The 13,395-nt window shown below is 38.3% G+C and overlaps 4 protein-coding genes across 7 annotated transcripts; 2 read left to right on the plus strand and 2 right to left on the minus strand.

Moving 5' to 3' along the window:
* Nucleotides 1-245: 245 nt before the first annotated feature.
* Nucleotides 246-2,778, plus strand: nr2c2ap (nuclear receptor 2C2-associated protein). 3 transcript variants are annotated; one of them, XM_080429727.1, is made up of 5 exons: nt 246-305; nt 547-637; nt 1,381-1,486; nt 1,658-1,725; nt 2,148-2,778. In XM_080429727.1, the coding sequence occupies exons 1-5, from the start codon at nt 268-270 to the stop codon at nt 2,202-2,204; spliced, it is 360 nt and encodes a 119-aa protein (XP_080285853.1). In that variant the 5' UTR covers nt 246-267; the 3' UTR covers nt 2,205-2,778. The 3 variants fall into 3 exon arrangements, with proteins under 3 accessions (XP_080285853.1, XP_080285851.1, XP_080285852.1); XM_080429725.1 differs by having other exon boundaries at nt 2,152-2,778; XM_080429726.1 differs by having other exon boundaries at nt 1,417-1,486; nt 2,152-2,778.
* Nucleotides 2,779-2,880: 102 nt separating this feature from the next.
* rfxank (regulatory factor X-associated ankyrin-containing protein) lies at nt 2,881-6,073 on the minus strand. The gene is made up of 8 exons (XM_080429722.1): nt 5,709-6,073; nt 4,999-5,133; nt 4,161-4,226; nt 3,943-4,043; nt 3,554-3,679; nt 3,291-3,357; nt 3,121-3,201; nt 2,881-3,019 (listed from the first exon to the last, which is right to left on the minus strand). Exons 1-8 carry the CDS (start codon nt 5,782-5,784, stop codon nt 2,967-2,969), a joined length of 705 nt encoding a protein of 234 aa, XP_080285848.1. The 5' UTR covers nt 5,785-6,073; the 3' UTR covers nt 2,881-2,966.
* Nucleotides 6,074-6,080: 7 nt separating this feature from the next.
* borcs8 (BLOC-1 related complex subunit 8) lies at nt 6,081-11,442 on the plus strand. 2 transcript variants are annotated; one of them, XM_080429723.1, is made up of 6 exons: nt 6,179-6,372; nt 7,196-7,308; nt 7,727-7,791; nt 7,882-7,989; nt 9,039-9,129; nt 11,027-11,442. In XM_080429723.1, exons 1-5 carry the CDS (start codon nt 6,180-6,182, stop codon nt 9,106-9,108), a joined length of 549 nt encoding a protein of 182 aa, XP_080285849.1. In that variant the 5' UTR covers nt 6,179; the 3' UTR covers nt 9,109-9,129; nt 11,027-11,442. The 2 variants fall into 2 exon arrangements, with proteins under 2 accessions (XP_080285850.1, XP_080285849.1); XM_080429724.1 differs by lacking the exon at nt 9,039-9,129 and having other exon boundaries at nt 6,081-6,372.
* tmem221 (transmembrane protein 221) lies at nt 9,120-13,055 on the minus strand (the record flags this gene model as incomplete). Its single annotated transcript, XM_080429721.1, has 3 exons — nt 9,120-10,617; nt 11,493-11,578; nt 12,745-13,055. 3 exons carry the CDS (start codon nt 13,053-13,055, stop codon nt 10,052-10,054), a joined length of 963 nt encoding a protein of 320 aa, XP_080285847.1. The 3' UTR covers nt 9,120-10,051.
* Nucleotides 13,056-13,395: the final 340 nt, after the last annotated feature.

The raw sequence follows: 13,395 nt of genomic DNA on the forward strand, positions 1-13,395 counted from the left end.
AAGTCAAGGGCCCGTATTTGTCCGCGGACCCCCATCTGAAAATTGTTTATGCCACTGTGCCAGGGACCCCCATCTACAAGATTTGTGTTGTTAAAATGTTTCAAAAATATTCCAATTTTTGTTTAAAATTTTCTTCAAGATTTTTTGGAAAATATCCAACGTACATGAGGGCGAAGGGCTTGCTTCTTTTGGGCTTGTTTTCATAGACCTGGTTGCTTATATCTCACACAATCTGGCAACGCTGTTTCTACGACACATAACTCCAACATGGCTTCTTCATTGATCTGCAGTGAAACGCAGAGCAGGTAAATAAATAGTAATAATAACAGAACGGTCTCTATTTTCGAATCGGATGGCCATTGATCCATCAATAACCGCGTGAAAACACCATAGGCTAGAGCTAATAGGTCAGCAGTGGAGCCTTCAAAGCAATGTAATAGCAGTAGCAGCACACAGATGCTTCATTTCTACAGTGATGTGTTCAGTGTAAAAGTGTGTAAATGCACAATAACAGCTAAATAACACTATGTTCGTCTTTACCTCAAGGGTGAGTTCAGTGCTAAACAGAGACGTGAAGCAGTTTGGCAAGAAGTACATGTTCGATCACAATGAAGAAACATGCTGGAACTCAGACCAGGTAAAAGATAACCTCCTAATAGGGGAGCAGTGGTTCTCAACTTGTGGGTCGGGACCCCCAGGGGGTGCCCACATGATTTTGGGGGGTCCCAAGATGACAGTACAGTGACAATTTAAGGACATTTAAGACCTTTTTAATACCTAAACAAAAAGAAAAAAGACCATTACTGCATCAGAAGTAATCAACCAACTATACTATAAAAACTGGTCAAACATTGGCCAAATTGTCAAATATTATAAGAAAGAGGCAAAACATTTGAAAATAGCCGATCTACAAGCTCACAACGCCTCCCAAAATATTTTCAGATGGGGCTCTGCGGACAAATACATATTAACGTGAGGCGTTGTGAGCTTGTAGATCTGCTATTTTCACAATATGTATCTGTGGATCTGTGGTTGGGGTCCCCATTTCAAATTTGATTTTTTTTTGGGGGGGGTCACGGCCTGTTTCTCTAGCCTACACGCCTAGGGGTACGCAGAGGTAAATAGAAAAATGCTATGTCATGTTTAACGATAAAACAAACAAATGTGTGTGAATGTGCTGCTCTGTACTGCTCTGTAAAGCTTTAAACCAAAATAATGTCAAAAACTTGACTAGCACAACTGTCTGTTACTGAATAGAAAGAAGTACTTACCTGCCGATATGGTAATTTAATTTAAGTTAGGGAATTGTCTCATTCCGATTAGGACCATCAACCCTGACCATTATTGCACATATTGTGAGCTGTTGTATGTCCTTGACAGGGTGACGCCCAATGGGTTATTATGGAGTTCCCACAGCCTGTCAAGGTATCAGAGCTCAAAATTCAGTTCCAAGGAGGCTTCTCTGGGAAAACATGCAAACTGGAAGGTACTGTAGGCTAAATCAACCCCCCCCCCCCCTCAACATGAAATTGTTTTTGTAACCAGATTGTCTTGTTAACTGTTATTTATATTCCAGTGCTCAGAATTCCATCCCACATTCATAAGTATTGTGACAACACAACCTAAAGCATTAATTTATACTAATGTTTTTCCTCAGGGTGCCAAAAAGATGGAGATTTGAGGTTGATCAGTCATCTTTACCCAGAGGACGACAACTCACTTCAAATATCCTTTAATATGATGGATGTGATTATGTAAATGAAACCACAAAATGAATAAGTGTGTGTGCACATGTTCAATATATATATATTATATACCTTATTTTTATATTTACATTTAGATTAAGGCTATTCTTATTTGAGAAACATGTCATTACCCCTATGAATTATATTTGGACATTTGTGATCATGCATTTAAGCACAATTTGGATGGGTGCCAGGCATGTGTTAATAATGGGCAAACAGGTATATTACAATTTTTAGTTATAGATTAATTATAGTTGTTTTTGGACATGACATACTGTATATTACACTATACGAAGAGTAGTTCCTTTTCATGCCTATATGGTACATGTTTAAGTATCAAACAATATTTTCCTGGGCACATCTCACTTTACTGACATGCTTATCTTGTTCTTAACTACCCACCCACAGCTTTCCCATACAGGAGGCCCCTGCAGCACAAAAACTAAAAATAGTGTTTGAGAACAGTGCCGACTTTTTTGGTAGAGTTATTGTTTATTCCTTGGATGTCCTAGGGGAGAGATCTTCATGACGTTTTCTTTTTCGCCCTCCATCATGAGAGGAAGGGACCCAGAGAACAGGAACATAGACTGATGCCATGGCACTCAGGAAACATGACATCACCTTATATGAACTTTTGTGAACGGACCTAATGGCCTTTTTTGGTGTAGAATGTTTTGGCATTGGCCACCTGGCTTTTACCCATCACCCAAAAACAACTGGCAAATGCAAGGACTATGCCTAGACATTGAATCTTAATTTCTATTGCAGATTTGTCTTACTGATGAACACTTGTTCTAGAATAATTATTGTGCTTTCTTGTTTTATATTTTTTGCCTTGCAGTTAATGTGCCACTTCAGTTGACCACAGTATAAAAATATATTGTATCATATTATTCAAACATGTTTACAATCCATTTAGTAAAATTAATTTGCAGCTGAATTATATTTCTCAGCTTAATAATTGTTTACATAAAGAAATCATCAGATATAAACAACATTGAATTAATAAATAAAAGCATCCTTTTAAATCAGATGAACTTTGTAACATGTTGATCCCTGACAAGTTGACAACCTATTTATAAAGGACATGATCAATCTTCTCTCACCACTTAGAATGTAGACGTGCTATAACCAATTCATTGAAATCGTCTTTTCAATCTATTAGGTACGTTGTGTTTCTACGTGGCTGCTGTTGCTGCTATGTCACCTGAATGTCTAGTGTCATTTCTGTGGCTTGTAGAGTTTCAGAATATGGTCTTCCAAAAGTTTCTGAACTGAAAGAAAAATTGAAAAAATACAGAGCAGTACAAATATTGTTACACTGTAACTTCTAATACAAAAGAAAGAAATGTATTTGGTAAAAGAATGTACCTACTCTTTTTGTGTCCAAGAGCAGCAGCTAGGGCCATGGGACAGTACCCAGAGTCAGACTCAATGGTCAAATCTGCACCTTTGGCTGAGATACAGTATAGTAATGACCATTAGTGAATTATCCAAGCAAACATATGTAATACAATTCTAACGTACATAAATATACTATGCTACCTAAAAGTGCCTCCACACATCTGACATGGTTGCCTCGTACAGCATATAGGAGAGGAGTACCGCCATTCTGAAAAGGTCAAATAATATTATACTTCATACATAAGCTTTATGAACACATTTGTATAGACATAAGATTCTGAACAACTTGATGAGATGCAAGGGCACATACTCTTCAATGTCAAAACGTAGTCTCGTAAATTGTGGTGTGTGTGTGTGTGTGTGTGGGGGGGGGGGGGCAACCTTAGAGATAGTCATGAACTTACCCAATCGTAGGTGTTTATATCTATTCCATGTCCAAGCAGAGACTCGACAATATCAACAAAACCTCCAGAGCTAGCCAGGGTTAAGGCACTCTCTCGTTCCAAGGCAATAATCTTTGGGTCTGCCTTCTAAAACACAACACAAAAATAAGAGTGAGACAAGGTACAGACACTTTAGTTTCATGGTTTTAACTTTTTACAGACCTAAGTGAAATAGATTCTTAATTCAGGGGGAACAAGAAATACTATATAACCTAATCTAAATAATAGTACACCTATGATCTGTAATCATATGCATAATCACTGAACCTCCATAATTAATAATTTTCCAATTGAGACCTACAGGGAACTACAAGATGTAGTTCCTAGGGCAACGATCTCTTGTAACTCACCTTCTCCAAAAGGACATCAACCATTGCTTTCTCTCCAAAAGCTGCTGCCCACATAAGGGGAGTGAAGCCCCGTTCATCCTGTTTGTTTAGTAATGAACTGTCTACACAATAAAACATAGCTTATTCAATTTATAAAACACATACATTGATACTGGAGATCCAGGTAAAGAATTTGTATTGTGTAAAATTGCTCAGAGGATATTGTCCAGGTATCTCACCTTTATTCAGGTGTCCAATGACCTGTGAGACCTCTCCCTGAGCTGCTAGCTGGTGTACGGATAGAGCTTGGGATAACAAGTCAGAATAAAGTCTAAATTATACTGTGTCACAACAGTGTTGCTTGCCAAAAAGCATGGATCTATTCTTGGCAAGTAACTCCTTTGGACGATGGCGTATAATAAAGTAAGCTTAACTCGCAATGGTTCAAAACGGAGTTGCTGTCAATGTGATTGTTACAATATCAGGAAACAACACCATTATAAAGGCTTAATTCACACAGCAAATGTGGGAAGGTTAATTTAAAGCTGCAATCCATAACTTCCTTTTCATAACCGGGATTCAAACCCAGGTCTCCGGCATGAAAGACAATAGCATCCCTGCTTGGTCAGGAGAAATACTGTAACTGTGCTATATAATTGTCAACCAGTAACTGTCCTTCCTGCCACCACGCCAACATCAGAGGAGTAAATATGGCAAAGAATTTGACCCTGCAGGGTATCCATTTCTCAATGGAAAACTAGAGAGCCAATACCTACAACCACTGATCTGCTAGTTATATTATGTTAACATCTCAATCATACAGATTGATTGCATCCGTAGTGAAACAGATCCTTCCAACTAGGCTACATGGTACATCTCCTGCTCTGTCAAAATGTGTTGTTGTTGGTAGTAGTACAGAGATGGATTGCATATTTTATACCCACATTTACACAGTAAACTATAGTGTTCAATTAAACAGGAGTTCAATTAACATTCCATAATTAGTTAGTATGCTACATAGTATGCTTCTACACATTATGTGTTGAAATATATAATATTTTCAGCTATTATACTCACAGTCTAATTTTGCTGGGCGTAGAGTATTCTCGTTCCCACGCTGCCTGTTGGTGAGACTGTTGTATAGAACTTCTTCATCCACACCTGTTCGGTACCTCTCGGGAGGTATAACCTCAAGCTCCAGTACAAACACATCTTTTAACAATAAGATAACTGTCTTTAGAGTATTCAACTGTATGTATTTAGTTTATAAATAGAAATTGATATATCTACTAAAGTGACTTAAAGTGAGAGAAAAAATACTATAAGTGGCACATTTCCAGTGGTGGAAGAAGTACTCAGATATTTTACTCAAGCAAAAGTAGCAATACCACAATATAAAAATACTCTGTAACAAGTAAAAGGCACGTGTTCAAAATGTTACTTGGGTAAAAATACAAAAAGTATTGGCATCAAAATATACTTAAAGTACCAAAAGTAAAAGTACTAAAATGTTTGAATGTAAATAGCAGATCTACAAGCTCACAACGCTTTCGCAGTTGTTAGCTTGTAGATCGGTTATTTTCAAATAGCCTATGTATAAAATGGGGCTAAAGTGGTTAATGTAAGTAGGCTACAGTACTTGAGTACATGTACTTTAGTTTCCACCACTGGTATTTCGTTTATAAATATAAATTGATATATACTTAAGTGATTATGTCAAAGTGAGAGAAATAAAAACTATAACTGGCACATTATTTCCTTGATAATAATGTCACCATTTGAATTACCTTCTGGGTTCTCCTCGCTGGCATCAACGATACTTTTGTCTTGTAGTTCATTACTGGGGGCATCTGGACACTCCATGGTCACTGCAGGGGAAATAGAACACTGTCTCCCACAACTTAAAAAATATATAATCCAGGCATATTAAATTGTAGGTCAATTCAGTTGATTTAGCTGTAACTAGTTATGTGAATCCAGCATCGACTTGTTTAATTCGCTCTAACTTCCTGATGCCAAAACTGAAAGTAAATTATGCAAAATCACGTTTCATTGTGGTAGCAATTAAATGTCCGTATAAATCATTAAAAAATGCACTAAACCGTTAATTTGCACTCTATGAACGACTTAATTTCCAACCAGATTTTGAGCTAACATTACATTATTTTCACCCAAATCGCATTGTGGTTAAAAGAACAATCACGTAGGAACTATTGTTTTCAGATCTACGTTTCATTCCGGAAGGTTATCTGAGCTGCATGACAACAAACCTAACCTACGGAAGGAGCAGCTCAGGCTCAGCTGACATCAAATCTATGCACACATTCCGTTGTGTAATCTATTCTGTGTTTGTTGATATACAATCATTTTCTCCTAAACTGCGTTTTGGTTTGTTGTTGCTCTTCCCAGGCATCATGGAAGACCAGGAGATGCAGCTGAAAGTTAAACGAGGTAAGAAAAGATAGTTACGATATTGTACTATGTATGCTATCATGCTATCAGCTTGTAGCTAGGTCATGTAGCCCCCTAGAATGGCTGTGATATTACACACATTTGGAATATTATACATGAAATGTATGTAATATCACAGTCATCCAAGGGCCAGTGGTGGAAAAAGTACTCACATTTTTACTTAAGTAAAAGTATCAATACTGCAATGTAGAAATACTCTGTTACAAGTGAAAGTCCAGAATTCAAAATGTACTTAAGTAAAAGTACAAAAGTATTGCTATCAAGATAAACTTAAAGTGTAAGTGTACTCATCATGCAGAATGTCCGATTTCACAAGTGTTTAAAATGTATACAAATCTTTTGAAAATAGCAGATCTACATGTTCACAATGTGTCACATTGGGACACAGTGAGCTTGTAGATTGGCTATTTTCAAATGGCCGAAATTTGTATGTATAGGGCTAAAGTGGGTAATGTATGTTTGGTAATAGTAATCAAAATCTACAAAGTAACCAGTAACTAAAGTTTTAAAATAATTGTAGTGGAGTAAAAGTATAATATTTGCCTCTGAGATGTAGTGGAGTAGCAGTAAAAGTATTGGAAATTGGAAATACTCAAGTGAAGTAAAAAATGCCTCAAAAATTTACTTGAGTAAATGTACTTAGTTACTGTACACCACTGTCTAGGGCTAGGTCATGTTTCTCTTCGTGGTTTCTGCACGTCGACAACCACATCTGCCCTGTTATACATTTCAAAGAAACATCAGTTTTGTCACCACTCACTGTAATTCATACATTGTGAACATACACCTCTGATCTTTACAGTGACGGACAAGTTCACGGAGAGTATGTACGTGTTGGCTAATGAACCATCTGTGGCCCTGTATCGGCTGCAAGAACACGTCAGGAGGTCGTTGCCAGAACTTGTGCAACATAAGGTAGTTAAACACAGCATTGTGTTAAAGGGAAATGACTCAAAGCTACAATCCTCCTCTGTGTTAATATGTCTAGTTGTCTACACAGGATTTGAATCCGGGTCTCCCGCACGAGAGACCACATTTCTACCACAAGAGCCAAAGGCAAACAGAGATATTGCTCTTATGAGCTTCAGGCAGTAGTAGTCAGCCAGTAGGTCCTACTCCAACCACTGCAAATGTTGTATTAACATACTCTGCCATACAGATTGTTTGAAATAACATTTTATTCATTAAAATAAAGGTAAATCTTCTTTTTGAAACAAACGTTTTTTTTTTCAAACAGACAGCAGTATTGTAACATATGGGGTGTCCGTACACTCCAGTCTATATTGTGTTTTAGGTTCCTGCAAAGTTTTCATGTTGGCTTTCTTCCACACAGACAGACATGCAGAGCTGGGAAGAACAGAGTCAAGGAGCCATCTACTCAGTGGAGTATGCATGCAGGTAAAAAAAGATGCATCTATTCCCACATTTCAGGATTTTTATTAGCTACCCTGCAACCTCAACTTTGACCGTTGATCTGTTTGTGTCTAGTGCCGTGAAGAGCATGACAAACAGCACCTTGTATTTCAAAAGCATAGACGGCCTCCTCCGTCAAGCCATCAGCATGAGGGAGAAAATCAGCAACTCTCAAGGACGCAGGTAGGAGGCAGCAGAGAGCTTGTTTCAATGAGGCTCAGTGGTTGTCAATGAGGCTCAAGTGTCAAACCTCAGTGCCTGTATTTTTTTCCTGCTTCATCCGAAAAGCTCATTTGGAGACTGACTGAGCTATGTGAGATTTAGGCTTGGAGAGAAAACCACGCAAATGTGTTTAATCGTGTTTGTACTCATTTTTTGCAACATAGGAAAAAAAATGCATTCACTTGATTCCTTTCTCTTAAAGGTATATTTCACTTTCAAACATGTTTGGGGTCATTTTAACGTCTATTCAGGCTTTTGTGTTTCATCCCAGACAGTTTTTAAGTTGCTGGATTCAATATTTAGATATTTGACATTCACTTTATTAGACACGCCCCCTTCCTATATAAGCCCATTGTAACTTCAAACTATTTTAACCATGTTAGATTCTTTGAAAACACTGATCCTTGGTTCTGGTGACTGACCTTCTAATACGTGAGGGGGCCGTGGTTTTTAATTACTTTTTTCATTTTATTTTATTTTATTTTATTTTATTTTATTTTATTTTATTTTATTTTATTTTATTTTATTTTATTTTATTTTATTTTATTTTATTTTATTTTATTTTATTTTTTAAATTATTTTTATTTCATTTTCCAAACAAATTATAAAAAGATTAATGAAAAAAGTAATTGAAAAAACACATCCCCCTCACGCATTAGAAGCACAATATCAGTCACCAGAACCAAGGACGTGTGTTTTCATTGAATGGAGTTTGAAGTTGCAATGGGTTTCTATAGGAAGGGGTCTGATGAAATGAATATCAAATATCTAAATACTGAATCAAGCAACTTAAAAACTGGTGCTCACAAAAGCCAGAGTAGATGACCCCAAACATGTTTGAAAGTGAAATCCCTTTAATTCTTGTTTTGGAGAACCCATTAGCCATGGCAGTTAAATTATCCCTGCATTTCCTGCAGTTTTTCATCACTAACTATGCCTGTTCTTTTTAGTTTCTGCAATGTTTTGGTGTCTTTCTTTAATTTGATTTCCTCACTGGCACATGCATGCAGCTTACATGATGTGGCACCCCCTTCTGGTCCCCCTGTCCCTGCTTCACATCCCCCATCCACTTCCTCGTGACCCCCGGGGGCTGTGTACAAGGTTAGTAGTTCCTCCAGCTATGACACAATCACACTCAAATCTATACTTAGACATAACGCTCCCATTCGGAAATTAGCAAAACATGCACTTGAGTGCCCTTTCAAGTGAATCTGGCCTTTTGTTGACATAATTGTTTTAATGATGTAGAAGAAGTTCAGTACATTCCCTAGAATCAGTCTGTTCAAGGTTGTTATTAATACTTTGTATTAATAATGTGTTAATAACAACCTTGAAAATGTATAATAACATTGAATTGAACATACTGTAGGGTACTAATATTTGGCAGTATATTTCACAAGCCACTTTTTACCATATACCTTGAAATAAAGCATTTTACAGTTACTAATCAGTGATAACTTTGATTATGTATGTAATATATGTAATTTGACCAATTTGATTAATAGATCAGATTCATATGAATACTTACTTTTAAATGCTTAAAAGTTAATAATTCCATCACTACATATTACATTTTTTGCTCAACAACTTTACATTACATTATCTATGAAAAAATGTAGGTGCCTAAATGTAGGTGATAGATCAGTTTGTTTGTTTTTTCATTCTTTTAATCAAACACCTCGACATTAGATTATTCTGTAAACCCTTTTCAAATCTCTTCGGTTTTTCTGGTACCAGAACCAGACAAAAGGTGTCAAATTCTCAGTTCACATAAAAGCATTTACAAGCATGCTGTCGGTCATGGAAAACAACATTTTGCACTTTAAAATCTTTAAATAGACACTTGCCATGTAGGTCTGTATTGAGATTATGACTAGCAGTCCACACATGACATATTTAAAGTTTAAACTTTAAATTTGAACTCCTGTCCCTGGTTGCCAGTACTGTGAATGGCCCCTCAGCTCTCTCCTTCTGTTTACAGTAGCCGGCGCTGCCTTTAAACGGCCCCTCAGCTCCTTCCAGGTCACACGAGAGTAGAGTCTTTTGTGGAAACCCCCTTACGCGCCAACACACTTCTCATCTCATTATTGACCCCATTCCAGGGTTTAGTCTGGGCCTGCAGTAAGCCAGACTCGGTAGACAGGGTCCTGTGCATTCGAGGACAACTACCACCACTGCTGTAGCCATCCTTATCGCTAGTATGACCCTGCGGCCCTCCAGGAGGGGAGTACTGTTGTTGTTGTTGGTGATGGTGGTGGTGCTGCTGCTGCTGCTCCTGCTGTTTAGCATTGGCACATGGCGGGTAGGAGAACTGGCGCAGGAGCTGAGACTGGCTGCGGGGCATCCGGGGTTTGTCCACACCAACTTTGAGCTCACAGGGCCGGGAGACAGGTGTATTGCTTCCTCCGTGCTCGTTCAGGTAATGGGTGTGTTCTGGCCGTTCGCTGTCATAGTGCCTGGCTGCACGTGAAGCTTTGACCAGAGAGTGGATTACAACAATCAGCAGTGTCAGGATCCCAGAGGAGAGAACACATGCACTGGCGATGCCTGTTTCCACTTCAAACATCAGGAGCATATAGATGGACATTGCTGAAGGGCGAAAAGATGCAGAAACAAAGAGAAAGGCTATTTACAACCAATGTAGCCAAATTAAGCCAATGTTAAAATATATATATATATTTCACTTTTCCCACTCCGATAGCTACTTTTGATACAACTCATGCTAGTGAAAATGTTAACTTTATTGAAACAAATACGTTTTTAGTTGGATCTCCCAGCTCCCGTTTTTAAAGCGGATGTTGCATTGGATATACTAGAAGGGGTGAGAACATTTTGCTTATTTTGTTATGCCTCAATATATCTATAGATTTTACAAGTTAAATTAGTGCTAATTCATTGTAAAGGAACCCGTTTTTCATTTCCTTTTTATGAAGAGATGCAGAAAGGGTTTTGTCTGACTACTTGTGTGAGCTGACTCATCGTCTTTTCAAATCTGCAGGAGAAGGACCATGGACCCAGGCATGCTGAAGGATGGCGGAGACAAGCACAGCTCTGGGATGTGATGTGACTTATGGAGATGAAGGCGGTATTACTGCAGATTCATGCTCTGTTCCCTCTGAGAAAAGCTGAAGTGGGGTCAACAGGTCTTCCATCTCAATGGAACAGCTGCCCCCAGTGTCATCGCCCCCACACACATTCACACTCACCCAGCCACCCAGTGGATTAAAGAGCCATGGCACTGCCAGGTTCTACATCTACACAATACTCTCTCGAATACATTGCAGTTGCGTGTCTTCACCTGCATTTGGACTCCAAATGTGTGGGTACATTTTTACATTCTCAAGAGTTAAATTAACACGGAGGATTTTACTGTGTAGACTTGGTGACATGGTGGCACAAAAAATGTGGAGACTTTTTTTAAAGTAAGAATGTCATGTTCTTTTTCATTTTATTTTCTTTCTTACCTGCCAAGTACACTGAAACCCCCAGGCAGAATAACCCTACAGCCACATGCCGTACAGCTCTGCTATCCAGAAGAAACCAGTCAGCTCTGTGGAGGAAAACGTAATGAGCGTTATAACATTAGCATCCCCTATAAAGTTTTTTAATGCATTCAAAACATCCATTATACAACCAGTGTATCGCTAAATTGCATTCATCCTATTTATTTTTGTCTTTTGTGACATTTTAAAAATTAGCGTTTTCTGATTCAATGTTATCGTCTGTGTTGTGTTAAAATAAAATAAACATTTTAAACAATTTTATTGTTCTTTACACAGCTATGGAATGTCCCCCCATAAAGGTTGTAAGCCTTGCTGGTGGCTCCCTACCAACGTGGGAAAGGGGCAGCCAGGGGCCGTGTGTTGGGTGCATAATGAGGAGAATGTCATTGTTTAGACGGGATTCATAGGGACTTCAGAGGTGGGGGTCGACCAGCAGTAGTCCAGTTGAAAGTTCCTGCACCCTGACACATTATTAAGCATGCATTATTTATTTCTCCATGCCTACCATAGTTAGGATATTCTCAATTAAATGTAGGCTATTTAAAATGTTTGGTAATAAAATGTAGTGCAAATGCAATGGTGTAAAGAAACAAAGTACATTTACGCAAGTACTATAGTACAATTTTGAGGTATTTTTTTTACTTTACTGAAGTATTTCCAATTTTCAGTACTTTTACTTCTTCTCCACTACACCTCAGAGACAAATATTTGTACTTTACTCCTCTACAATTATTTAAAACTTTAGTTACTAGTTACTTTGTAGATTTTGATTATTGTTACAACACATATTAACCACTTCAGCTCTGTTTAAACTTTGGCTATTTGAAAATAGCTGATCTACAAGCTCACAATGCCACGCGTTGTGAGCTTGTAGATCTGCTATTTTCAAAATATTTTGTATACATTTTACACATGATAACTGAAATGGGACTTTCTGCATAATGAGTACTTTTACTTTTGGTACTTTAAGTATATTCTGGCAATTATGTTGTACTTATACTGAAGTAAATTTGTATTACCACACTTTTACTCGTAAGAGCGTTTCTACATTGCAGTTTTGATACTTTGACCTAAGTAAAAAATTTGAGTACTTTTTCCACCACTGCAAATGCAGCATGATGTAGCCATGGCTGCAGTCACTAAAGATGAAACTATCGCAACAGTACCACGTTTAATCTGAACCACCACGACTGCGTTCTATCTAGATGAATACCTTTCCGTGTCTTGTTCTCCTCTGCATATCTCTGTAGTCAAATAGCCGTGGATGAGACACACGACCACAGAGCTCAGATTGAGCGTCAGGGACAGAGCAGAAAGAACTGTGGAAACTGGCAGGAGAACTGCCAAAACATGAGTGGGCACGATGATGGTGGCGGTAACGTGGGGAGATTGAGATTCCTTCACCGGCGTCTGTTGTGACTGAAGCTGGAAGATCAGAATGACCGATAAAACGGACATGATGGCGGATAAAATCCCCAATAAAGTTAAAACCATCAGTGATCGCTGGCTGTAGGTGTGCGTCATGTTATAGGCCGCGTCAAGTGTCCTTTGGAAGAAAAGGAGGAAAAAAAACTTATTCCGACGGGAATCGTCCAGTCTTATAACATTTACTCATCCATAAATGTCGTAAGCATTGCAGATCGCCACTCGAGAATGTTTAATACTTGGTGCCGTAGTAGGAAAAGTTTTCCCCGATTATGGATTTTTGCTGTTGTTTGCCTGTTTGTGGAGTCGGTGCACCCACCGTTCCGCTTGAGCATGTGATGTGCTTTAAATCCCCAGATTAAAAACTTCACAACAATGGACTTTTCTCTTGGATTCTCGGCAACAATACAAGGCTGCAGTCCACTCACTGCCTCAACAC

The sequence above is a fragment of the Gymnoscopelus braueri genome (assembly GCF_963280865.1).
Source record: "Gymnoscopelus braueri genome assembly, chromosome: 6".
Classification (NCBI taxonomy): domain Eukaryota; kingdom Metazoa; phylum Chordata; class Actinopteri; order Myctophiformes; family Myctophidae; genus Gymnoscopelus; species Gymnoscopelus braueri.